Genomic DNA, 26,187 nt, shown 5'->3' with positions numbered 1-26,187 from the left:
CCCTAGCAGGAAAACCTAAACCAGTGATGGCGAACCGTTTTTGGTTCCCGTTCCAAAAGTGGGTGTGTACATGCGCTAGCTGGTGCGCACACCCATTTTCTCCCCTGCGCATTTCCACAATTTTGCTCCGCCCCCCATGCATGTGGAAGTGAAAAAGTGGGACAGTGAAAAAAACAGGCAAGTGGGCAAACTGGAAGTTCGGAAAAAACGGACTTCTGGTTGGCCCATTGTGATGTTTTTTTTGCTCTTGGGGCAAAAAACAGCACAACAGGCAAACCAGAAGTCCATTGTTGTGAACTTCCGGTTTGCCTGTTGGGCGTTTTTTGCACTCCGGGCTTTCGAAGAAGGTTTTCTGAAGCCTTCAGAGGGTGAAACAGTTTTTCCCCAAGGCTGAAAATCAGCTGGTCAGTGCGGGCATGTGCGCTGGAGCTGACCTAAGGCAGTGTTGATAAGGTCCCACAGACTTGGCCTTCTCCGGGTCCCATCGACTAAACCAGTGTTTCCCAACCTTGGCAACTTGAAGCTATTTGGACTTCAACTCCCAGAATTCCCCAGCCAGCGAATGCTGGCTGGGGAATTCTGGGAGTTGAAGTCCAGATAGCTTCAAGTTGCCAAGGTTGGGAAACACTGGACTAAACAATGTCGGCTGGCGGGACCCAGGGGAGAAGAGCCTTTGGCCTCCTTCTGCTTTTGTAGTTTGTATTCTGGGTATTTTTGGACAAATTTTAGACACAAAACAAATTCCTTGTATGTTTTAACTACACTTGGCCCAATAAAGTGTTCCGTCCTGTTCAGTTCTGTTCAGTTCTGTCTTCTCCTGTCCTGTTGTGTCCTGTCCTATCCACTCCTATCCTGTCCAGTTCTGTTCAGTTCAATCCTGTCCTGTTCAGTTCTGTCCTATCCAGCCCTGTTCCGTCCTGTCCAGTTCTGTCCTGTGCTGTTCTGTTCTGTCTTGTCCAGTTCTGTTCAGTCCTGTCATGTTCTGTCCATTCCTATCCTGTTCAGTTCAGTTCTGCCAGTTCATTTCTGTTCTCTCTTGTCCAGTTATGTTCTGTCCAATTCTGTCCTGTTTTATTTTGTCCTGTGCTGTCCTGTCCTATACAGTCCAGTTCAATCCTGTCCTGTCCTGTTCTGTCTGGTCCAGTTCCGTCCTGTTCTGTCCTGTCCCGTCCCATGCTACATGGTAAGTGTCTGAGAGTCTTTGGATTGTGCCGGTATAGAAAGAAATCTAATAAATAAACAATCTTCTCTCCCACGCCAAGGGGACTTTTATGGAATATAAATAGAAAATAAATATAATGCTGGAGTGTGTGGGCCAAATCCCAATCTAAGTCCTTATATTAAAACAATATTTTTCAAAAGTCGAGGAGGGACAAGGTCAGGACCCTGGTGAACTACCAAACCTAGGCGGCTTTGGGCTACAGTTCCCGCACACACTGGGCTTTGTAGTCCGTAACGGGTAGAGGAAAGTCGCTCAGATGCTTGTGGTGATCTTGAGATTGAAGGAGAAAAGTTGTGTCCAGAGAGAGTGGACGCCTTCCTTTGTCACCTGTTGTTTCTCCAGGGTCACCTGGTTGTTTGTTGGTTTGGTTTGGTTTGGTTTGTTTGTTTATTAGATTTGAATGCCACCCCTCGCCGCAGACTCAAGGCAGCTCACAACAATAATAATAACAATGTACAGTGTAACAAATCTAATATTAAAAAAAACTATCTAGAAACCCATCATTTTTTAAAAAAGCATACAAAACAAACATACCATACATAAACTCTATAAGCCTCTGGGGAGATGTCTCAATTCCCCCATGCCTGGCGATATGGGTGGGTCTTAAGCAATTTATGAAAGACAAGGAGGGTGGGGGCAGTTCTGATCTCTGGGGGGAGTTGATTCCAGAGCGTCGGGGCCGCCACAGAGAAGGCTCTTCCCCTGGGGCCCGCCAGCCGCCCCGAGTCTTCGGAGAGGGGCTGCATACAAATCTAATAAATTATTATTATTATTATTATTATTATTATTATTATTATTATTATTATTGTTTAGTCGATGGGACCCGGAGAAGGCCAACTCTGTGGGACCTTATCGGCCGCTGGGATTCGTGCAGCAGAAGGCAATCCCGGAGATATTCTGGTCCAATGCCATGTAGGGCTTTATAGGTCATGAGCAACACTTTGAATTGTGACCGGAAACTGATCGGCAGCCAATGCAAGCCACGGAGTGTTGGAGAGACATGGGCAAACCTAGGTAGCCCCACAATAGCTCTCGCGGCCGCATTCTGCACGATCTGAAGTTTCCGAACACTTTTCAAAGGTCGCCCCATGTAGAGAGCGTTGCGGTAGTCGAAATGAGATGGGCAGCATACAGGTAGTCCTCAACTTATGACCATTTGTTTAGTGTATATAGACCTTTATTACAGTCAAAGACAATCAATATAATATTAATAATAATTTAAAAAAAAAAACAAGAAAAAACCAGAAAAACAGAACATCCAAGAACTGTTTCAGATTCTTAGAATCTAGACATTTTAGTATCTCTTTGATCGTAGTAGCAGATTCTTGGGTGATAAATGTAGTCCTTGACTTACAACAGTTCGTTGACCATCCAAAGTTGGTCGTCACCCAAGTCAACATAGACATGCTAGGTGTTGAGGTTCTTGGACATCTGGAGACAAATGACTTACACAATTCATGACTTTTGGCTGAGCAGCCAAAATTGACCCATTGTAAATATACAAGATATACATATCTCTCTATGAAGGCACACATTGTTTAGTGACCGTCTGAAATTACAACAGCACTGAAAAAAAGTGAATTGTGACTGTTTTTCACATTTATGACCGTTGCAGCATTCCCTCATATGATCAGAATTCAGACACTTGGCAGCTGACTCATATATGACTCTAAAGTGTGCAATAGGGTTGATATTCCTGGAGGCGTCTGTAATATGGCAAATGATTTAGCTTTACTAGATAAATGGTCAAAGCAATGGAAACTGAAGTTTAATGTTTCCAAATGTAAAATAATGCACTTGGGGAAAAGGAATCCTCAATCTGAGTATTGTATTGGCAGTTCTGTGTTAGCAAAAACTTCAGAAGAGAAGGATTTAGGGGTAGTGATTTCTGACAGTCTCAAAATGGGCGAACAGTGCAGTCAGGCGGTAGGGAAAGCAAGCAGGATGCTTGGCTGCATAGCTAGAGGTATAACAAGCAGGAAGAGGGAGATTGTGATCCTGCTATATAGAGCGCTGGTGAAACCACATTTGGAGTACTGTGTTCAGTTCTGGAGACCTCACCTACAAAAAGATATTGACAAAATTGAAGGGGTCCAAAGACGGGCTACAAGAATGGTGGAAGGTCTTAAGCATAAAACGTATCAGGAAAGACTTCATGAACTCCATCTGTAGAGTCTGGAGGACAGAAGGAAAAGGGGGGACATGATCGAAACATTTAAATATGTTAAAGGGTTAAATAAGGTTCAGGAGGGAAGTGTTTTTAATGGGAAAGTGAACACAAGAACAAGGGGACACAATCTGAAGTTAGTTGGGGGAAAGATCAAAAGCAACATGAGAAAATATTATTTTACTGAAAGAGTAGTAGATCCTTGGAACAAACTTCCAGCAGACGTGGTAGATAAATCCACAGTAACTGAATTTAAACATGCCTGGGATAAACATATATCCATCCTAAGATAAAATACAGGAAATAGTATAAGTGCAGACTAGATGGACCATGAGGTCTTTTTCTGCCGTCAGACTTCTATGTTTCTATGTTTCTATATATGACGGTCGCAGTGTCCCGGGGTCACATGATCCTCTTTTGCGACCTTCTGACAAGCCACGTCCACGGAGGGGGGGACAGCCAAATCCACTTAGCTAACTTCACAACTCCAGGGATTCCCTTAACAATAACGGTGTTCAGAACGGTCATAAAGCGGAGCAAAATTCACCCCACAAATGTCTCGCTTTAGGAAACAGAAATGTTGGGGCTCCGTTGTCGTCGTAAGTCGAGGACTACGTGTATCAGTGGAACAAACCAGGTCAAAATTGTGCGCCGCACGTCATTCTATCATTCGGATGTTGTACGATAGTCGACCCTTGCAGAGTCTCTTTTGTGACAGGCTGTCAATCACTTGCAAGTGTCGCCGTTCCAATCTCATATTTATTTATATTCCTCTATAAATATAACTGTGCGTGTTTAGGGCTGGAGGTGTCTGGGGCTGTAGATCACGTCCAGACCTGGAGCAAGAGGTGGGGACGCTCGTCGCTAGTATCCACGGTGCCTGACCCAACGCAATAATAATAATAATAATAATAATAATAATAATAATAATAATAATAATTTATTAGATTTGTATGCTGCCCCTCTCCGAAGACTGTGAGGATCATTTGTACCCAGAGAAGGACAAGGCGTATGTAGGGCAGGACAGATGATCTTTTAATGCCCCTCTGTTCTTCGTTGCAGGATATGCGGAAACATGTCACCATGACTCTATTGGACACAGAACAGTCGTATGTGGAGTCTCTTCGCACCTTGATGCAGGTAAATTATCCTTTTTGGCAAGATTGGAAATATAGTGATCCCTCGTTTTTCGTGGGGGATGCGTTGCAAGACCAACCATGAAAAACGAATTTCCTAAATGTAGAATTTCTTTCTTATATTTCTGATTAGTTATACCCAGTAAATAAAATTCTGGGGTTTTTTCTTTCTCCTGTGTTACTATTTCTTTTATTATTCTTTCTATAATTTTCCAATAAAGCTGAACTTTACTACACATCCACCATTGATGATAATAGGAACCTATTTCTTTCTTACATTTCCAACATTTAGTTATTCATATTTTGACAGCGGCCAGGATAGTATATGCGCAAAATTGGAAAGGGGAAAATATTCCCAAAGAGGAAGAGGTTATTAAGAAAATATTAGACTGCGCTGAAATGGATATGATGACAAGACGGTTAAAAGACCAAGAGGAACTTGAATTTTATGAGATTTGGAACAAAGTCTATATATGGATAAAGAAGAAGAAGAATTAAAAGTAAAAAGAATAGGAGAATTGTAGAAGTATGGATATGATTTAAACTTTGTGTTGGAAGTAGTTTATATATGAAGACTTATTATACAAGGTTAAACAAATTTCTTCTTTTCATTTAAAGTAATAAGTAGATTTAAAGTATTCATAATGTATTCTTTTTTCTGTATTGAAATTTAACTTCCAGAATAAGCGGGGAAGTTGCAACCCCATTTTTATGTTAAATGTATGTTTGTCAGTTTTGTCTATTTTATGAAAATTAATAAAATTTATCGGGGGGGGGGGAAGAAAAACGAATTACCGTGAAGTAGAGGAAAGATTTTTGTTTGTTTGTTTGTTTGTTTATTCATTTATTTATTTATTAGGGCTCGGAGCAGCTCACAAGAATAATAGGTACAATAAAATACAAATCCAATATAAACTATATTACAAACCCCATTATTATAAACAACTAACAATTCTAAGACAATCATACCGATCTCATATGTTGAGTCAGGAAAGGTAAGGGGGGGGTACCTAATTTAACAAGTATCTGGACTTTTAAAACCCACCCTCTGCATTAAACAGTCGTTCTATAATGTTTCTCAGCTGGAACTACATGGGATGTCCTACCAGTTTCTTTAATAGAGTACAGGAGTACTGTAGAAGAATTTTATGAATTTTTAATGGATTTTAAATTTTCAATGGATTTAAGCCCCCTTTGAAAACCCGTGAAGTAGCGAATCCACGAAAGATGAACCGTGAAGTAGCGAGAGATTACTGTAGACCAAGGGTCCCCAAACTTGGCAACTTTAAGACTTGTGGACTTCAACTCCCAGAATTCTCCAGCCAGCTATGCTATGCTGGCTGGAGGATTCTGGAAGTTGAAGTCAAGTTGCCAAGTTTGGTCGGCGTGTAGACACTTCCGCAGGAGTGGAAATAGAAAATTTGAACTTGGTTGCGATTGTAAAAAAAAAAGTCAAGGAGTACCGTATTTTTCGGAGTACAGTGATCCCCCGTTTATTGCGTCCCCAACCATTGCGAACAGGGTACTTTGCTATTTTTCAACCCGGAAGTCAAAAATACCATCTACGCATGCGTGCCGGGCACGCATGCGTAGATGGCAGCGGCTTCCCTGGGTCTTCCCCCTCTTGCTGGCGTCAGCGAGGAGTTTCCCCACCGCCCACGCAAACTCCTCGCTGCCGCCCGCCCTTCGCCCGCCCACCCCATTCATTCTCGCCGATTTTGAGCTGTCCGGAAGCGAATTCGCTTCCGGACTCAGCTCAAAACCGCCGATAGCAAGCGGCAAGGAACGGCTTGTCTCGGCGCTTTCGAGCTGTCAGCTCGAAAGCGCCGAGACAAGCCGTTCCTTGCCGCTTGCTATCGGCGCTTTTGAGCTGTCCGGAAGCGAATTCGCTTCCGGACTCAGCTCAAAACCGCCGATAGCAAGCGGCAAGGAACGGCTTGTCTCGGCGCTTTCGAGCTGAGTCCGGTCAGCTCGAAAGCGCCGAGACAAGCCGTTCCTTGCCGCTTGCTATCGGCGCTTTTGAGCTGAGTCCGGAAGCGAATTCGCTTCCGGACTCAGCTCAAAAGCGCCGAGAGCCAGCGCCCCCCGGACCCCCAACCCGGGTTTGGGGGGCTGCTAGGAAGCCCTCCATGCCGGCGGCAAACAGCCGCCCCGCCCCCAATCTTCGGCTCCTCGCTAGCGCTGTGGGAGTAAAAACACCGTCTGCACATGCGCAGACGGTGTTTTTACTTCCGCATCGCTACTTCGCGAAAACCCGCTCGTTGCGGGGGCTCCTGGAACGGAACCCTCGCAACGAGCGGGGGATCACTGTATAAGATGCCCCTCAGTTTTGGGGAGGGGGGCAATAGGAGGGGGGAAATCTACCTGCCAGGTATTCATCTGGCTACCTTTCTTAGTCTGGTCAGCTTCATCACATTATTTTATCCCCTGGTTAGGGCTGGGAAAAAATTGGAACGAGTAGCAATGAAAAAAAGCCTGCAAAGACTTAGGGCTGGAAAAAATCTTATTCGGAGGGAGTAGCAATAAAAAAGCCTGCAAGATTGTTAGCACCTTGCTAAAAAAAAAAGCTTCAAAAAAGCTACATTCAAAATACTGTGTTACCTCGTCTTACAAACGCCTCGTCATACAAACTTTTTGAGATCCAAACCCAGGGTTTAAGATTTTTTTGCCTCTTCTTACAAATTACTTTCACCTTACAAACCTACCGCCGCTGCTGGGATTCCCTGCCTCCGGACTTCCGTTGCCACTGAGGCACCCTTTTTTGCGCTGCTGGGATGCCCCTGAGGCTCCCCTCCATGGGAAACCCCACCTCCGGACTTCTGTGTTTTTGTGATGCTGCAGGGGAATCCCAGCAGTGCAAAAACGGGTGCTTCACTGGCAACGGAAGTCCGGAGGTGGGGTTTCCCAGCGAGGGGAGCCTCAGTGAAATTGCAGCATCGCAAAAACACAGAGGTCCGGAGGTGGGGTTTTGAGGACTTAGGTGTTTTTGCGATGCTGCGATTTCACTGAGGCTCCCCTCGCTGGGAAACCCCACTTCCGGACTTCTGTTGCCAGCGAAGCACTCGTATTTGCAATGCTGGGATTCCCCTGCTGGGATTCCCCTTGCAGCATCACAAAAACACAGAAGTCCAGAGGTGGGGTTTCCCATGAAGGGGAACCTCAGGGGAATCCCAGCAGCGCAAAAACGGGTGCTTCGACTGGCAAAAGGGGTGAGTTTTGGGCTTGCACGCATTAATCACTTTTCCATTGATTCCTATGGGAAACATTGTTTCGTCTTACAAACGTTTCTCCTTAAGAACCTCGTCCCGGAACCAATTAAGTTTGTACGACAAGGTATCACTGTATAAGATGCACCCAAATGTTCAGCCTTTTTTCGGTGGGAAAAGGTGTGTCTTATACTCCGAAAAATAAAGTATCTGTATTTGTTTCATTTTTAAAAAATTTTGGAATGGACTGTTTTTTGTTATACTTCAAAGCCTCTGGAGTTCCCAGGCTTAATTCTGGGCGTTTTAAATGAAACCCACTTATAAGAAAAGCTCCTTGCTGAGTCTCTATTCTCGGACCGTCTGCCCTCCACCGGCGCTCCGTGAAATCAGGCCGACTTCCTGCCGTTTCCAAATCCATCTATTTTGGTTTCCTTCCCTTCGTATTCCAGGGTTACATGAAGCCCCTGAAGCAGCCGGAAAATTCCACCCTCTGCGACCCCTCGCTGGTGGACGAGATCTTCGACCAGATTCCCGAGTTGCTGGAACATCACGAGGAGTTCCTGGAGGAGATTTCCGAATGCGTCCAGAACTGGCACGAGAAGCAGAAAGTGGGGGAGATCCTGGTAGAGTCGGTGAGTATCGTGCCGTTGTGGGTGGTCCTTGACCAACTCTGGTATGGGTAGACTCTGAGGAGGATGAGCCCGGCCCATCTTGGTACCCTGGGCCAGTGGGGTTGCCAGCTGATGCAGAGAGTGAGAGTGAGGGATGAACCTGAAGGGCCACCAGAAGTGGCAGAGATGCCAACGACAGTAGAGTCTGACTTAGGGGAGGAGGAGGAAGACCAGGAGCCTTTGTTAGACGCCCATTTTAGAAGACTAGAAAAAGACAAGAATACTTGGATGGGAAAAGGAATTAGTCTGTAGTTTGTAACTCTAGGGCAGTGATGGTGAACCTATGGCACGGGTGCCACAGGTGGCACGCGGAGCCATATCTGCTGGCACGCGGGACAAGAACTCCTAGTGATTGGCCCAGAGTCACCCAGCTGACCTTCATCCCTAAGGCAGGACTAGAACTCACTGTCTCCTGGTGATTGGCCCAGAGTCACCCACTTCGCTTTCATGACTAAGGCAGGACTAGAACTCACTGTCTCCAGGTGATTGGCCCAGAGTTCCCCAGCTGACCTTCATCCCTAAGGCAGGACTAGAACTCACTGTCTCTTGGTGATTGGCCCAAGTCACCCAGCTCATTTTCATGACTAAGGCGGGACTAGAACTCACCGACTCCTGGTGATTGGTCCAGAGTCACCCACTTCACTTTCATGACTAAGGCGGGACTAGAACGCACTGTCTCCAGGTGATTGGCCCAAAGTCACCCAGCTGACTTTCATCCCTAAGGCGGGACTAGAATTCACCATCTCCTGGTGATTGGCCCAGAATCACCCAGCTCACTTTCATGACTAAGGCGGGACTAGAACTCACCGACTCCTGGTGATTGGTCCAAAGTTACCCAGTTGACCTTCATCCCTCAGGCGGGACTAGAACTTACGGACTCCTGGTGACTGGCCCAGCGTCATCCAGCCAGCTTTCTATACCTAGGGCAAAGCTAGAACTCGCCATTTCCTGGTTTCTGGCTCAGCACGTTAAGGAGAGTACCAAGCTGGCTTTTCATTGGTCCAATTCTGGCCTATTCCACCGTGATTAACCGGGCCTAACGGTGCTTCGGGTTTTGAGGTTAACCAAGGTTGGCAGGAATTAGATTTCAACAGTAATAAGGTTAAGGGTGTGTTTGGAAGGCAACGGGCGATGACTCACAGACACAACGTCAGTGGTTAACTCACAAATCAGATCCCCCCCCCCCCCCAGTCCCTTGGGAAAGTGCGTCAAATGCCCCGGCTGGTAATTCACGTGGGAGATTTCTCGTAAGTTGGTAACGTTGTCCTCTTTTTTTGTTCAGCTTGAGATGGCTGCTAGCGATTCTCCTGGGTTCTTCCTTCGGAGTAGACTATTTTATTTATTTATTTATTTATTTATTTATTTATTTATTTATTTATTTATTTATTTATTTATTTATTTATTAGATTTGTATGCCGCCCCTCTCCGCAGACTCAGGGCGGCTAACAACAATAAAGAAGACAATGTAAACAAATCTAATATTAAAAATAATCTAAAAATCCCCAATTTAAAGAACCACTCATACATACAAGCATACCATGTATAAATTCTATAAGCCTAGGGGGAAGGGAATATCTCAATTCCCCCATGCCTGACGACAGAGGTGGGTTTTAAGGAGCTTGCAAAAGGCAAGGAGGGTGGGGGCAATTCTAATCTCTAGTGGGAGCTGGTTCCAGGGGGTCGGGGCCGCCACAGAGAAGGCTCTTCCCCTGGGTCCCACCAAACAACATTGTTTAGACGATGGGACCCGGAGAAGACTCACTCTGTGGGACCTAACCGGTCGCTGGGATTCGTGCGGCAGAAGGCGGTCCCGGAGATATTCTGGTCCGATGCCATGAAGGGCTTTATAGGTCATAACCAACACTTTGAATTGTGACCGGAAACTGATCGGCAACCCATGCAGACTGCGGAGTGTTGGTGTAACATGGGCATATTTGGGGAAGCCCATGATTGCTCTCGCAACTGCATTCTGCACGATCTGAAGTTTCCGAACACTCTTCAAAGGTAGCCCTACGTAGAGAGCATTACAGTAGTCGAACCTCGAGGTGATGAGGGCATGAGTGACTGTGAGCAGTGAGTCCCGGTCCAGATAGGGCCGCAACTAGTGCACCAGGCGAATCTGGGCAAACGCCCCCCTCGCCACAGCTGAAAGATGTTTCTCTAATGTGAGCTGTGGATCGAGGAGAACGCCCAAGTTGCGGACCCTCTCTGAGGGGGTCAATAACTCCCCCCCCCGGGTGATGGATGGGCAGATGGAATTGTCCTTGGGAGGCAAAACCCACAGCCACTCCACCTTATCAGGGTAACCCTTATCTTATCACCCTTAAAAGTAATTCATACAATCACACTATCACGCGTACCAATCAAAATCTGTTTCGACCGGGGTTAAAAGATGTCAGTTCTCATGCGCCCCTGCCCCCCCCCCAAGGCCTGCCGGCAAAGCCCTGGTTTGCTTCTGCATAGGAAGCAAAAAAGGCACCAAAATTCGGGGGGAAAGATGGTGGCGCCCCGACAAACCAGCAAAGACGGCGCAAATTGCACCATCTGGCAGCCGCTACCGGAACGGAGCTTGGCGTGTACCGGTTAGCAACCCACCACTGGTTGTAAGTCCAGATATACCTGTACATTTATTAGGCCTCCTAGGTGAATACTGAGAAATTATATTACAACAATGATAGCTTCCCACCCTTTGCAAAGGAGTTCAAAATGTTTAAACTTCTGACTCTGTTTTCAAGTGGTTGACATTGTGATGTATCTAGTATAATTAATGGAAAAATGTTTGGCAGGTAGATAATCTATTATTGAATTTAACTCATAGAAAGGTTGATCACGGCTTCTTATCTCTCCCATTCTGCATCAAATATCCTTGTTTGCACATTGGTTAATGCTTTTCCTCTTTTTCTTTTAGTTTTCCAAAGACATCTTGGTGAATATTTATTCTGCCTACATCGATAATTTTCTAAATGCCAAAGATGCCATAAGGATTGCCAAGGAAGCCCGGCCAGCGTTTATGAAATTTCTGGCGGTAAGAGCTCTGTCTGTCTGTCCTTCCCATTTTCACATCTTCTTGAACCAGAAGCCTCCTAATGATCGATTTTCAGATAGTTAGTTCTTGTCTGTGCTTCTCTCTGTTTTGTTCTTTCTTTCTTTCTTTCTTTCTTTCTTTCTTTTTTCTCTTTCTCTTTTTCTTTCCTTTTCTTTTCCTTCCTTTCCTTCCACCCGCTTTCTTTCTTTCTTTCTTTCCTTCTTTCTTTTTCTTTTCCTTTTTCTCTTATTTTTTTCCTTTTTTTCCCCTTCCTTTCCTTCCACCCACTTTCTTTCTTTCTTTCTTTCTTTTCTTTTTTCTCTTTCTCTTTTTCTTTCCTTTTCTTTTCCTTCCTTTCCTTCCACCCGCTTTCTTTCTTTCTTTCTTTTCTTTTTTCTCTTTCTCTTTTTCTTTCCTTTTCTTTTCCTTCCTTTCCTTCCACCCGCTTTCTTTCTTTCTTTCCTTCTTTCTTTCTTCCTTTCTTTCATTCTTTCTTGCTTTCCTTCCTTCCTTCCTTCTTTTACTCTTTCTCCCCCCCCCCCTCTTTTTTCCCTTTCTTTCTTTCTTTGCTGTGGTGGTGCACTGGTTAGAGTGCAGCACTGCAAGCTACCTCAGCTAACTACTAGCCGAAGTTCAGCAGTTCAAATCTCACCACCAGCTCAAGGTTGACTCAGCCTTCCATCTTTCCGAGGTGGGTCAAATGAGGACCCAGATTGTTGGGGTCAAGAGGCTGAGTTTGTAAAACACTTTCTTTCTTCTTTCTTTCTTTCTCTTTTCCTTTCCTTTATTCCTTCCTTCCTTCCTCTTTCCTTCCTTCCTTCCTTGACATATTATTAAGGTCTATTGCCCTTGCTGACCTTAATAGGAACACTAAAGCGAGAGGTCAAGGTAGTTGTGATCATGATAGCTCAAATAAGCAGATTAGGAAGGGGGACATTTGAATCAGGTGTTACCCAACAGTCACACAAGAGCAGCAAAGTGTCCAAAAAGAGAAGCCACCTCCTGGTTGGTGATTCACTTATAAGGGATGTAAATTTTAGGAAAGGATGTGGAGGCTTTGATGGGTGTCACCAGAGACAGTGTTCCCTCTAATTTTTTTTGGGGGGGGGGGGGGGTGGAAAAGTATAGTGTCTGAGCGGCAGTCCCTTCGGGACTGGGCGGCACAGAAATAATAAACAAATAAACAAACAAACAAACAAACTAAAAACCCACCCTGTTTTGCCCCAGAGACTTTCAAAATAAAATACTGTACTGTGTGTCTATAACAGTGAGCTCATAAAAGGGCAACTCTGTCAATATCAAAATGCCACTTAAATAGTGGAGCTAGTTTCAAACTAGATTTTGATTTTCTTTCTCTCTTCCTTACTCCCATTCTTTTTCTTTCTCTTTCCTTCCTCTCTTTTTTCTATCTGTTTCTCTCTCTTCCTCTCTCTCTCTCCTTCCCTCTCACTCTTTCCCTCTCGGCCTCTGGGCAGGTTTGGAAAACTCTGAGTTGATGATGGTTTTTAAGTGAGCGATTGCTCACTGCTCAGCTTAGAGGGAACTATGACCAGAGACTAGAGGCGTATTCTTAAGATAGCCAAGAACGCCATTAAGGACTGTGACGTTGATGCTATTATACAGCTTGGCACAAACGATCTGTCCCAAAAAGATGAACTCTCTCTGTGCAGAATGACTTCCAGAGTTTAAGTCTGCACTACTTTACTACTGGTTTTTTTCTCATCATTCCTATCACTCATCTCCTTCCACTTATGACTGTATAACTTGTTGCTTGTATCCTTCAGTTTTTTATTAATCCTGATTGTTTCCTGTTTGCTTCTTTGTACCTGATGACAATCATTAAGTGATTGTCTCATGATTGTTGACAAATGTCTCTTTTCTTTTATGTACACTGAGAGCATCTGCACCAAAGACAAATTCCTTGTGTGTCCAATCACACTTGGCCAATAAAGAATTCTATTCTATTCTATTCTTTATTCTATTCTATTCTAGTAGTAGAGGCTTATCTTTTCAGAGGTTTTACCAGTTTATAAGGAACAAAAAAACTTAAAGGCCAGCGTGTAGCGGAGTTTAATGTGTGGCTAAAGGAGTGGTGTAAAAGGGAAGGTTTTGGTTTTATTGGCCCAAATTCACCCAGATTTCATGCCTAAGGCGGGGCTAGAATTCACTGTCTCCCAGTGATTGGCCCAAAGACACCCATATTACATGCCTAAGGCGGGACTAGAATTCACCCTCTCCTGGTGATTGGCCCAAAGTCACCCAGATTTCATGCCTAAGGCGGGGCTAGAATTCACTGTCTCCCAGTGATTGGCCCAAAGACACCCATATTACATGCCTAAGGCGGGACTAGAATTCACCCTCTCCTGGTGATTGGCCCAAAGACACCCATATTACATGCCTAAGGCGGGACTAGAACTCACCGTCTCCTGGTGATTGGCCCAAAGACACCCATATTACATGCCTAAGGCGGGGCTAGAATTCACCCTCTCCTGGTGATTGGCCCAAAGACACCCATATTACATGCCTAAGGCGGGACTAGAATTCACCCTCTCCTGGTGATTGGCCCAAAGACACCCATATTACATGCCTAAGGCGGGGCTAGAATTCACCCTCTCCTGGTGATTGGCCCAAAGACACCCATATTACATGCCTAAGGCGGGGCTAGAATTCACCCTCTCCTGGTGATTGGCCCAAAGGCACCCATATTACATGCCTAAGGCGGGGCTAGAATTCACCCTCTCCTGGTGATTGGCCCAAAGGCACCCATATTACATGCCTAAGGCGGGACTAGAACTCACCGTCTCCTGGTGCCTTAACTATTAGACAAAAGCATGTCCACCCCAGCTCTTTAATTGGAGACATTTAAGATATTTAATATTTTTGCCCCCTGTAGCAAAGCATGCGGGAAAACAAAGAGAAGCAGGCGCTCTCCGATCTCCTCATCAAACCAGTGCAACGGATTCCACGCTACGAACTTCTGGTCAAAGTGAGTATTTCAAGCATGGGCAGGTATTGGGCTCCAAGGAAGCCACCATCGGCCTAGGTGCAGAAGTGCGTTCCGGCGGTCCTCCACTTACGACCACAACCGGCCCCCAGATTCCCGTTGTAGAGCGAGACAGTTGCTGTGTGAATTTTGCTCCGTTTTAATGACTTTCCTCGCTGCGGTTTTAAAGTTAAAGTTAAAACGTGGTTTTTAAGTGAATCTGGGACTTCACTTGTCGGAAGGCCACGAAAGGGGATCACGTGACACCCCCCCCTAGGACTCTGTGACGGTCATAAATGTGAGTCAAGTTTCTGAGCATCTGAATGTTAAATCATAAGTCCCTTTTTTCAATGCCGTCGTAACTCCGAACCATCGCTAAATGAATTGCTGTAAGTGGAGGACTGCCAATGATATTTTTGAGCTCCTCGTATTAGCCTTATTTTTATTCTCTTAGTTTTGGGTTTTTCCTTTCTTCTGTCTGTTTTACTTCTCTAGTGTTTTTTTTTTTGCCCCCCCCCCCCCCAAAAAAAACATATTTCAAAGACTTAACCAAATTGCTGCACAATCATTGGATGCTGGAAAAGAAAACCCATTTTTTCATTGATTTATTTTTTGCTCTATTAAAAATTCCCCAAGGGAGATTTCTTGCGTAAACTCAGAGAGGACTAGAAGCAGCCAGTAATGCCTTGGACATTTTCCATGGGAATTTTTTTGCCTCTTGTGTTTTTGGTGGAGTTGCTGTTCGTTTTGCTCTGATTTTTTTTCCCCGATGGTGAATCGGTCAAGTTTTCCCTTCCTGGCTGAATTCCTTGAATATTTCACATTCCTGTTCCAAGTCCCATTTTGGAACAATTTGAGAGAAAGAGCAATTACTCCTTTTGGACCGATGAGTCCTCCATCCTTCGGAAGGGAGAAAAAAAGAATCTGTTTTCTAAAATAGCCCTGATCCATTCATTTGAAGGGTGTTAAGTATTAGGAGTGTGCAGAGTAATCTCTGAGTAGTCAAAGATACACATACACAGAGGAAACATGGAGGTTTTGCAAATATCCAGCTGGTAGCTCAGAGATACAAGTAATAATTCAATAACAACAATCCAGATACATTCATACCTTCTGCTGCACGAATCCCAGCGACCAGTTAGGTCCCACAGAGTGGGTCTTCTCCGGGTCCCGTCAACGAAACAATGCCGCTTGGCAGGACCCAGGGGAAGAGCCTTCTCTGTGGCGGCCCCGGCCCTCTGGAACCAACTCCCCCAAGAGATTAGAATTGCCCCCACCCTCCTTGCCTTTCGTAAGCTACTTAAAACCCACCTCTGCCGCCAGGCATGGGGGAATTGAGATCCTCTTTCCCCCTAGGCCTTTACAATTTTATGCATGGTATGTCTGTATGTATGTTTGGTTTTTTTATTATAATGGGTTTTTAATTGTTTTTAGTATTGGATTATTGTTATACGCTGTCTATTATTGCTGTTAGTCGCCCCGAGTCTCCGGAGAGGGGCGGCATACAAATCCCATAAATAAATAAATAAAATAAAAATAAATTCAGTAGCTTCTGCTCTAGTAATCTCACATTACTAACCAGAGCATACAAAACTTTTGCCAGACCAATCCTTGAATACAGCTCATCTGTCTGGTAGCCACACCGCATTTCGGACATAAACATTTTAGAAAATGTCCAGAGATACTTTACTAGAAGAGCCCTCCACTCCTCCACTCACAACAGAATCCCTTACGCAACTAGACTCACAATCCTAGTTTTAGAAAGCTTAGAACTACGTCGCCTTAAACATGACCTCAGCATAGCCCATAAAATCATCTGCTACAGTGTCCTTCCTGTCAACGACTACTTCATCTTCAACCACAACAATACATGAGCACACAATAAATACAAACTTAAAGTAAACCGCTTTAAACTCAACTGCAGGAAATATGACTTTAATAACCGAGTAGTTGATGCATGGAACTGACCACCTGACTCTGTAGTATCATCACCAAACCCCCAAAACTTTACCCTTAGACTGACCACTGTTGACCTCTCCCGATTCCTAAGAAGTCAGTAAGTTTCTCTGTTACTAGTCTCATGTACATAAATATTGTTATATCTTTGTATACCACCAATACATACTTGACAAAACAAACAAACAAATAAAATATTATTTACTTTGGCAAATATCTTAGTCAAGAACAGTCCTAGTCATACACATTTAAATCAGTCAATAACTCTCGGTACTGCAAGCTTACTTGTTCAGCTTACAAATACAAGAAACCAGCATTTGAACACAGTTCTTACTACAGCATAGTCACATAGACAAACCACAACTAGCAATGAATAGCAGAGAATAGCCGAGAGAGAGAATCACGCTTTTAGCTCCCCCTTATGGCAATCTGCAACACCAGCTCTTAAAACAATAGTGTTATAGTATACATTGCTGGTTTGTTCATATATTTGTTTGTTTGTTTGCTTGTTTATTTATTTTGTCCAATACAAATTGAAAGTTAAAGAGAATAAAAACATATAGTAGTAAATAGGTCCACAACTTGGGCGTCCTCCTCGATCCACAGCTCACATTAGAGAAACATCTTTCAGCTGTGGCGAGGGGGGGCGTTTGCCCAGATCCGCCTGGTGCACCACTTGCGACCCTATCTGGACTGGGACTCACTGCTCACAGTCACTCATGCCCTCATCACCTCAAGGCTCGACTACTGTAATGCTCTCTACATGGGGCAACCTTTGAAGAGTGTTCGGAAACTTCAGATCGTGCAGAATGCAGCTGCGAGAGCAATCATGGGCTTTCCCAAATATGCCCATGTCACCCCAACACTCCGCAGTCTGCATTGGTTGCCGATCAGTTTCTGGCCACAATTCAAAGGGTTGGTTATGGCCTACAAAGCCCTTCATGGCATCGGACCAGAATATCTCTGGGACCGCCTTCTGCCACACGAATCCCAGCGACCGATTAGGTCCCACAGAGTTGGCCTTCTCCAGGTCCCGTCAACTAAACAATGTCGTCTGGCGGGACCCAGGGGAAGAGCCTTCTCTGTGGCGGCCCCAACCCTTTGGAACCAACTCCCCCCAGATATCAGAGTTGCCCCCACCCTCCTTGCCTTTCATAAGCTCCTTAAAACCCACCTCTGTCGTCAGGCATGGGGGAATTGAGATATTCCCTTCCCCCTAGGCTTATAAAATTTATGCATGGTATGTCTGTATATATGATTGGTTTCTTAAATTGGGGTTTTTAAATTAACTTAAATACAGTATTAGATTTGTTTACATTGTATTATTATTGTTGTTAGCCGCCCCGAGTCTATGGAGAGGGGCGGCATACAAATCTGATAGATAGATAGATAGATAGATAGATAGATAGATAGATAGATAGATAGATAGATAGATAGATAGATGATAGATAGATAGATAGATAGATAGATAGATAGATAGATAGATAGATAGATAGATAGATAGATAGATATCGGGGAAAGGATAGAAGAAAATATATGAGAATAGAATATGTCAATGGAGAATAGAGGAAAAGATATATGAATGGAAGAAAAGATATAACTAGTTAAGTACATAGTACTATCCAGGTGGATGTAAAATACAGATGGTATAGGATCACAAGTGAACGCAACGTTTCTGTGGCTAAGCAACGCAGCTGTTACATGACCCTGGGACATTGCAAACTGTCATAAGTACATGCCAGTTGCCCAGCATCCAAAATTTGGATCACATGACCGTGGGCATGCCACAAAGGTCGTTAAGTGTGAAAACCAGTCATGTCACTTTTTTTTCAATACCGTTGTAACTTTAAATGGTTGTTTGGAGTTACGGCAACGGTGAGAAAAGTCACACAGCCAGTTTTGGTGTCTAAGGCAGGACTAGAACTCGGCGTCTCCTGGTGATTGGCCCTAAGCCACCCAACCAGCTTTCACGCCTAAGGTGGGACTAGAACTCATTGTCTCCTGGTGATTGGTTCAAAGCTACCCAACCAGCTTTCATAGATAAGGCGGGACTAGAACTCACCGTCTCCTGGTGATTGGCCCAGAGCCAGCCAACCCGCTTTCATAGATAAGGCGGGACTAGAACTCACTGTCTCCTGGTGATTGGCCCAGAGCCAGCCAACCAGCTTTCATAGATAAGGCGGGACTAGAACTCACCATCTCCTGGTACCAGCCTGGTGTCTAGATGTAAGCAGAAAGATTTGTTGAAATGGCCCAGGAACATAAGTAGAGGGGCTGGGCAGGAAGACCCCCAGGGCCCCTTCCCACTCTGTTATTAGAAACAGGATGTTGGGCTCTACGACCTTTGCCTGTTCTGAGAAAGATTTAATGCTTCCACGTTTTTATTTATTTTTAATTGGAAATCATTCTTTCGGAGCCTTTTTTTTGTCAAGCCTCTCCGGCAAATGTCAACATTCGCCAAATTCCTAAGTCTTGAAGCAACGGGCCGGTGTCCCATTCTCCCCCCCCCCCCCAAGAGTGGATTGCTGCAAACTCACACACGAACCAGGAAGTCAAGGAAGCATTCAACAAGAGAAGGAAGAAATATACCGTATTTTTCGGAGTATATGACGCACCGGAGTATAAGTTTGGCGGGACCCAGGGGAAGAGCCTTCTCTGTGGCGGCCCCGACCCTCTGGAACCAACTCCCCCCAGATATCAGAGTTGCCCCCACCCTCCTTGCCTTTCGTAAGCTCCTTAAAACCCACCTCTGTCGTTAGGTATGGGGGAATTGAGATATTCCCTTTCCCCTAGGCTTATAAAATTTATGTATGGTATGTCTGTATGGTATGATTGGTTTCTTAAATTGGGGTTTTTTAAATTACATTTAATATTAGATTTGTTATATTGTCTTTTTTACTGCTGTTAGCCGCCCCGAGTCTGCGGAGAGGGGCGGCATACAAATCTAATAAATAGGTAGGTAGGTAGGTAGGTAGGTAGGTAGATAGATAGATAGATAGATAGATAGATAGATAGATAGATAGATAGATAGATAGATAGATAGATAGAGAAATAAGACAAACCTTAATTTTTAGGGAGGAAAATAGGGAAAAGAATCTGCTTACCAGGTATTCATCTGGCTAGCGTTCTTAATCTGGTCAGCTTCAGCAGATTATTTTATCCCCTGGTTAAAGGCTTTAAAAAAAACTTTATTCAGAGAGAGTAACAAGGAAAGAGCTTGCAAGCCAGTAAGAGCTGGGAACATCATTAGCACCTGGAAAGAAACATTCTGAGTAAGTAGAACAATGGGAAAACTCTGCAAAGAATTAGGGCTTGGAAAACATTCTTTGCAGAGAGTAACAATGAAAGAGCCTGCAAGCGGTAAGAGCTGGGAACCTCGTTAGCACCTGGTTAGGGCTAGAAAGAAACTTACTCAGAGCAAGTTAGAGTAATGAAACAAACCCTGTAAAGACTTAGGGCTGGAAAACATTCTTCCTTGCAGAGAGTAACAATGAAAGAGCCTGCAAGGTAAGAGCTGGGAAGAGTGTTAGCACCTGGTTAGGGCTGGGGAAATAAAGCTACATTCAGAGTATAGGACACACACTAAATATCAGCCTCTTTTAGGTAGGAAAAAGCTGCGCCTTATAAACCGAAAAATACAGTGTTCGGCAAGGCAGAGCGGCTTGGAAGAAGGAAGACCATGCGGTAGTGTGACAAAAGGCAGAGACATTGTTGGCAACCCTTATGTGTACAGTAGACGGCATTGGGAGGAGATGGAATGAGAATGGCCCACCCAGGATCGACCGTCCTTCCGGTTCCAGCCCCCTACGAAGATGGATGATTGCTGGCAGAGTTGGCATTCAATTATCCATCTGTGGTGTCCAATTATCCAAGGGAAATTTATGGCCTGACTCACCCAAGGAGTTGGTTACATTGGGCAGAGATGGATTTTTCCACCTGGTGTTTTTTTGGTTTCCCAAAACTGCTGTCGGTTAAGTAACCGACGGATAGATGCTCTGGCTTTGGCGCAAGATGTGGTTACATCGGATATGTCCAGTTTAATGAAAAGGAAACGTAGAAACAGAGAAGATTGACGGCAGAAAAAGACCCCCTGGTCCATCTAGTCTCCCCCTCTATTATTTCCTGTATTTTATCTTAGGATGGATCTATGTTTATCCCAGGCATTTTAAATTCAGTTCCTGTGGATTTAACCACGTCTGCTGGAAGTTTGTTCCAAGCATCTACTACTCTTTCAGTCAAATCATATTTTCTCATGTTGCTTCCGATCTTTCCCCCAACTAACTTCAGATTGTGCCCCCTTGTTCTTGTGTTCACTTTCCTATTAAAAACACTTCCCTCCTGAACCTTATTTAACCCTTTGACATATTTAAATGTTTCGATCATGTCCCCCCTTTTCCTTCTGTCCTCCAGACTCTACAGATTGAGTTCATGAAGTCTTTCCTGATACGTTTTATGCTTAAGACCTTCCACCATTCTTGTAGCCCGTCTTTGGACCCGTTCAATTTTATCCATCTCTTTTTGTAGGTGAGGTCTCCAGAACTGAACACAGTATTCCAAATGTGGTCTCACCAGCGCTCTATACAGCGAGATCACAATCTCCTTCTTCCTGCTTGTTATACCTCTAGCTATGCAGCCAAGCATTCTTACTTACTTACTTACTTACTTACTTACTTACTTACTTACTTACTTACTTATTTAACTTGCATGCTGTCCCTCTCCGTAGACTCGGGGCAGCTCACAACACATCAATAAAAACAGCATACAATAACATATCTGATCCAATTAATATAAATACCTAATCTAAAAAAACTATTCTAAAAAGGCTAAAACATTAAAAATTATGCTTCCAGACTCAAATTCATGCGGCAGAAGGCGGTCCCGGAGGTAGTCTGGTCCTATGTCATGTAGAGCTTTATAGGTCATAACCAACACTTTGAATTGCGTCTGGAAACCAATCAGCAGCCAATGCAGTCCGCGGAGTGCTGGAGAAACATGGGCATGCCTTGGGAGCCTCGTGACCGCTCGCGTGGTTGCATTCTGCACAATTTGTAGTTTCCAAATGCTTTTCAGTGGTAGCCTCATGTAGAGAGCCCTGCTTCACACCAGCCAGCTGGTCTGCAGGTCTCTTGCTGTGCATGCGCATATCCGCACATATCCGTGCATCACCTTTCAGTTTGGGCACATACACACAGTTTGGGCAATCAGGATCTTTAAAAGTTCCCAATCACTGGTATAGGGTCTCCTCTTTTAGGAGGCAGCTGGACTAGAAGACCTTTAAGGTCCCTTCACCTCGATGCTGATTTTTGATAGCTTCCCCACCTTGGTTGCCTCCTGCTCTTACCAGATCTCCTCTCTTTCCCCTCCACCAGGACCTCCTCAAACACACATCGGAGGAGCATCCCGACTACCCGTTCTTGATAGAAGCCCAGAAGAGCATCAAGCAGGTGGCTGAGAAGATCAACAAAGGCATGAGGAGCGCAGAGGAGGTGGAGAGAAACGCCCGGATAGTGCAGGAGATCGAATCCCACATCGAAGGGATGGAAGACGTAAGTTCTGAAATTCTCCGGTCGCGGGGGTTGGGGGGATGGAGTCCTCTCCACAAATTAAGCAAGGCTGATTTACCTTTCGCCTACACCAGGGGTAGGCCAAGTTGGCTCTTCTATGACCTGTGGACTTCAACTCCCAGAATTCCTGAGGTAGCACAATTGGCTCAGGAATTCTGGGAGTTGAAGTCCACAGGTCATAGAAGAGCCAACTTGGCCTACCCCTGGTCTACACTATGCATCCGGAAAAGAAACATGGAGTGTGCTCTGAATTCAATTGTTTTCTTGCAGATGTTTCATTACCCAATTAGGTAACACCATCAGGGTTAGGGGGGAAGATGTTTGTAGAATGAAGGACAATGAGAGGAGGAGGAGGAGGACTGTAGCTTCCCTGGGGTTCTCTGAACTTGGTAGTTTTCTTGCATACCTTTCATTACCCAACTAGGTAACATCATCAATGCTGGAAGGGAGTGGGATTTGCAGAGTGGAGTAGAAAGATAAGAACTGTAGGCTCCTTTGTGCTCTCTGAGCTTTCCCAGACATCTCTTTATGCAACCACATAACATCATCAGTGTTAGAAGGGAGAAAGGTTTGCTCTCTGCAAGCAAGCTACTTTTTTATAAACAGAAAGCAAAGCTCACTCCCTTCTAGCACTGATGATGTTACCTAGTTAGGTAAAGAAACGCCTGCAAAAAAAAACCCCAACAGCATCACAGAAAAAAAAAACCAAGCTCATAAAAGCATCAAGGATTTCAGAGTTAGAATAGAATAGAAATAGAATTAGAATAGAATAGAATAGAATTGGAATTAGAATTGGAATAGAATTGGATTAGAATTAGAGTAGAGTAGAATAGAATAGGAATAGAATAGGAATAGAATTAGAATAGAATAGAATTGGAATAGAATAGAACAGAATAGAATTCTTTATTGGCCAAGTGTGATTGGACACACAAGGAATTTGTCTTTGGTGCAGATGCCCTCAGTGTACCAAAAAGAAAAGGCACATTTGTCAAGAATCATGAGGTCCAACACTTAATGATGGTCATAGGGGTCAAATAAACAATCAGGAAACAATCCATATTGATTAAAATCTTAAGGATACAAGCCACAAGTTACAACCATACAGTCATAAGTAAAGAAATGGGTGATAGGGATGATGAGAAAAAACTAGTAGTAATACAAGTGCAGACTTAGTAAATAGTTGGACAGTACTGAGGGAATTATTTGTTTAGCAGAGTAATGTCCTTGTGTCTAGTAGTCTTGGTGTGCAGTGCTCTGTAGCCACGTTTTGAGGGTCGCAGTTGAAACAGTTTGTGTCCAGGATGCGAAGAGTCAGTAAATATTTTCCCCACCCTCTTTTTGACTCGTGCAGTCTACAGGTCCTCCATGGAAGGCAGGTTGGCAGTCATTGTTTTCTCTGCAGTTCTGATTCTCCTCTGAAGTCTGTGTTGGTCTTGTTGGGTTGCAGAACCGAACCAGACAGTTACAGAGGTGCAGATGACAGACTCAGTTATTCTTCTGTAGAACTGGATCAGCCGCTCCTTGGGCAGTTTGAGCTTCCTGAGCTGGCGCAGAAAGAACATTCTTTGTTGTGCTTTTTTGATGATGTTTTTGATGTTAGGTGACCATTTTAGGTCTTGAGATATGATAGAAGGTCTCTACTGTTGATACTCTGTTGTCTAGTATTGTGAGAGGTAGAAGGATGGGAGGGTTTCTCCTAAAGTTCAATCTCGAGTCGCATATATTCTCCTTTATTAGACTTTGGTATTTATTATGACAATTGCCGATGAAGGTTTTGGAGGTGGCACCGATGGTTTGATGGTCTCTTGTCTCTTACAGCTTCAAGCTCCACTTCGGAGGTTCTTACGGCAGGAGATGGTGGTGGAAATGGTAAATCCCCCTTGTTATATTTGGCAAGAATGCAAAATGAAGGAAAACCCACTCTGTGTTTAACGGTGCATTTTCTTTCATTTTATTTTATTTTCCATTTCATATTCATACAAATATTAATGCATATAGCTTGCATGTATCTTAGAGACATATATAAGTACATAGTTATATACAGGGAGTGAACAAAAAAATGGAAACACCTTGAAAATCCAGATTTGGAATCCAGATTTGTGAAGCTCCCTTCGAACAGTTTTTTGTGGAAACTGGGTTCTGTAGGTGTCTATTGAGCTCTGCAGTGATCTTAGGAGCTGCGGTCTTGCAATCCGCTCTAACCATTCGCTTTAGAGTCCGAACGGTCTCTCCCAGACCACTGCAACTTTCGACCAGACCTGTGCTTGGCTGAGGACGTTTTCCCTTCTCTTTCAAAAGCAGTCGTGACTTGAGACATGACCTCTTGAAACGCCAAACATTCAGGCACTTTCTGTGACACTAGCGCCTGCCATTCGAGTACCAACAATTGGGCCTCTTTGAAAGTCTGAGAGGTCTGCCATTTCTAGAAGGTTATAACCAATTTCCTTAAATTTCTGTTAAAAAAAAGGTAGTTTAAAAAAGCATATCAAATAACAGAATTTTTAAAAAACATGAAAATATGTCAAGTTTTGATTGATTTGAACATGTTCAAACATTATGATCCCAAAAAGTCAAGTGTTTCCATTTTTTTGTCCACCCCTGTATTTCTTAAATTATTATTATTATTTATTAGATTTGTATGCCGCCCCTCTCCGTAGACTCGGGGCGGCTCACAATATATTTTATATATATTTATCGCAACATCTCTATCTTTTTAATCAATTATCAGTCTGTATTCATTTTTCTTTTTCTCACTCCCCACCTACTCTCACCATCCCTACTATCTATCTTTCTTTCCCTCTCTCCCCCCTTTCTTCTTCCTTCTCTCCACTTTCCTACTACCTTCTCAGAAACTACTTCCTCCTTCTCTTTCTTTACCTTCCTTTGAGTGACTTCAATTTACTTAAATTTTTATATTAAACAGGCTAATAATTATATCACTAACTGAACTGAATTAATGTTTCTTGTAATATCCCCCTCTTGCCTATATGCTCTCTTTAAAGGTGTTTATTGTGAATTAGTCAATTTTTAATCATTGGTATACACATTAAAACTTCTATTTGCCATTTTCTTTTTTAAAAAAAATTATATAGTTTTATCAGCTGGGTTAATTCATCCCTTTACCACTCTTACTCTTGCAATTTTGTGGTTATTTCAATCCAAATTCTCATTATGTTCATTATAGAATTTCATCCAAACCTTATAATAGTCAGAATCTTTAAGTTACATAAATAGAGAAATAGAATTCTTTATTGGCCAAGGGTGATTGGACACACAAGGATTTTGTCTTTGGTGCAGATGCTCTCAGTGTACATAAAAGAAAAGAGACATTTGTCAAGAATCATGAGGTACCAAACTTAAAGATTGTCATAGGGTTCAAATAAGCAATCAGGAAACAACCCATATTAATATAAATTGTAAGGATACAAGCAACAAGTTACAGTCATATAGTCATAAGAGAGGAAATGGGTGATAGGGGTGATGAGAAAAGATTAGTAGCAATAGTAGTGCAGAATTAGTAAACAGTCATTGTCATTCTATTCATTTCTGCACATCCTCTTCTGATGGGATCTTAGATCCTTTCCATTTCTGTGCAGTGCTATCCTGGCTGCTGTCGTTATGTGTATAATTAATGTATCTTTTTAAAGAAACGTGTCTGGAAGAATGCCTAACAAGAAAATCTCAGGTTTCAAAGTTCCAAGAGATCTGTGGGTCCCCAAAGTTTGCCCCTTTACCAGGTGACAAGGCCGGCCTTGTTTCCATGTGACCCTACCTGGATCTCCTTTGCAGAAGCCGGTGGGTGGGAAGAAGGATCGGTCCCTGTTCCTCTTCACCGACTTGCTCGTCTGCACGACGCTGAAGCGCAAGTCGGGGTCCCTGCGACGGAGTTCCATGAGTCTGTAAGTACACAGTGGCCCTTAGACTTATCTGTCGCTTTGCGGTCCTCTCCAGCCCCCTCTGAGTGGTTTATGGAGTTGGCCTCTTGCCCCCAATAATAGGGGTCTTCATTTGAGAGTCCTTGGAAGGATGGAAGGATCGAACTGCTGGCAGTGGGCAGTGAATGAGCCTCCAGTACTGCATTCTCAACCACTGTGCCACCGTGGAAGTATGATTGGATGGATGGATGGTTGGTTGGTTGGATGGAAGGAAGGAAGGGAGAAAGGGAGAGGGGAGGAAGGGAGGGAGGAAAGGAAAGAAAGAGAGGGTTTACAGAATCAGCCATGGAAGGAAGGAAGGAAGGGCATAGATGGAAGGGAG

The 26,187-nt window shown here is 43.9% G+C and overlaps 1 protein-coding gene across 1 annotated transcript in view; it reads left to right on the top strand.

Moving 5' to 3' along the window:
• ARHGEF17 (Rho guanine nucleotide exchange factor 17) overlaps window positions 1–26,187 on the top strand; it is a 150,458-nt gene that overhangs the window by 94,467 nt on the left and 29,804 nt on the right. Inside the window, exons 2-8 of the mRNA XM_070751512.1 lie at window positions 4,452–4,529; window positions 8,181–8,363; window positions 11,311–11,427; window positions 14,321–14,413; window positions 21,736–21,912; window positions 23,749–23,799; window positions 25,720–25,829. Of these exons, the coding sequence (XP_070607613.1) occupies window positions 4,452–4,529; window positions 8,181–8,363; window positions 11,311–11,427; window positions 14,321–14,413; window positions 21,736–21,912; window positions 23,749–23,799; window positions 25,720–25,829 (809 nt within the window). The remainder of the gene's footprint in view (window positions 1–4,451; window positions 4,530–8,180; window positions 8,364–11,310; window positions 11,428–14,320; window positions 14,414–21,735; window positions 21,913–23,748; window positions 23,800–25,719; window positions 25,830–26,187) is intronic.

This window comes from Erythrolamprus reginae, chromosome 4, assembly GCF_031021105.1.
Source record: "Erythrolamprus reginae isolate rEryReg1 chromosome 4, rEryReg1.hap1, whole genome shotgun sequence".
Taxonomy (NCBI): Eukaryota; Metazoa; Chordata; class Lepidosauria; order Squamata; family Dipsadidae; genus Erythrolamprus; species Erythrolamprus reginae.
The sequence above is the reverse complement of the archived record's forward strand: the minus strand, read 5'-3'. Positions and strand labels throughout refer to the sequence as shown.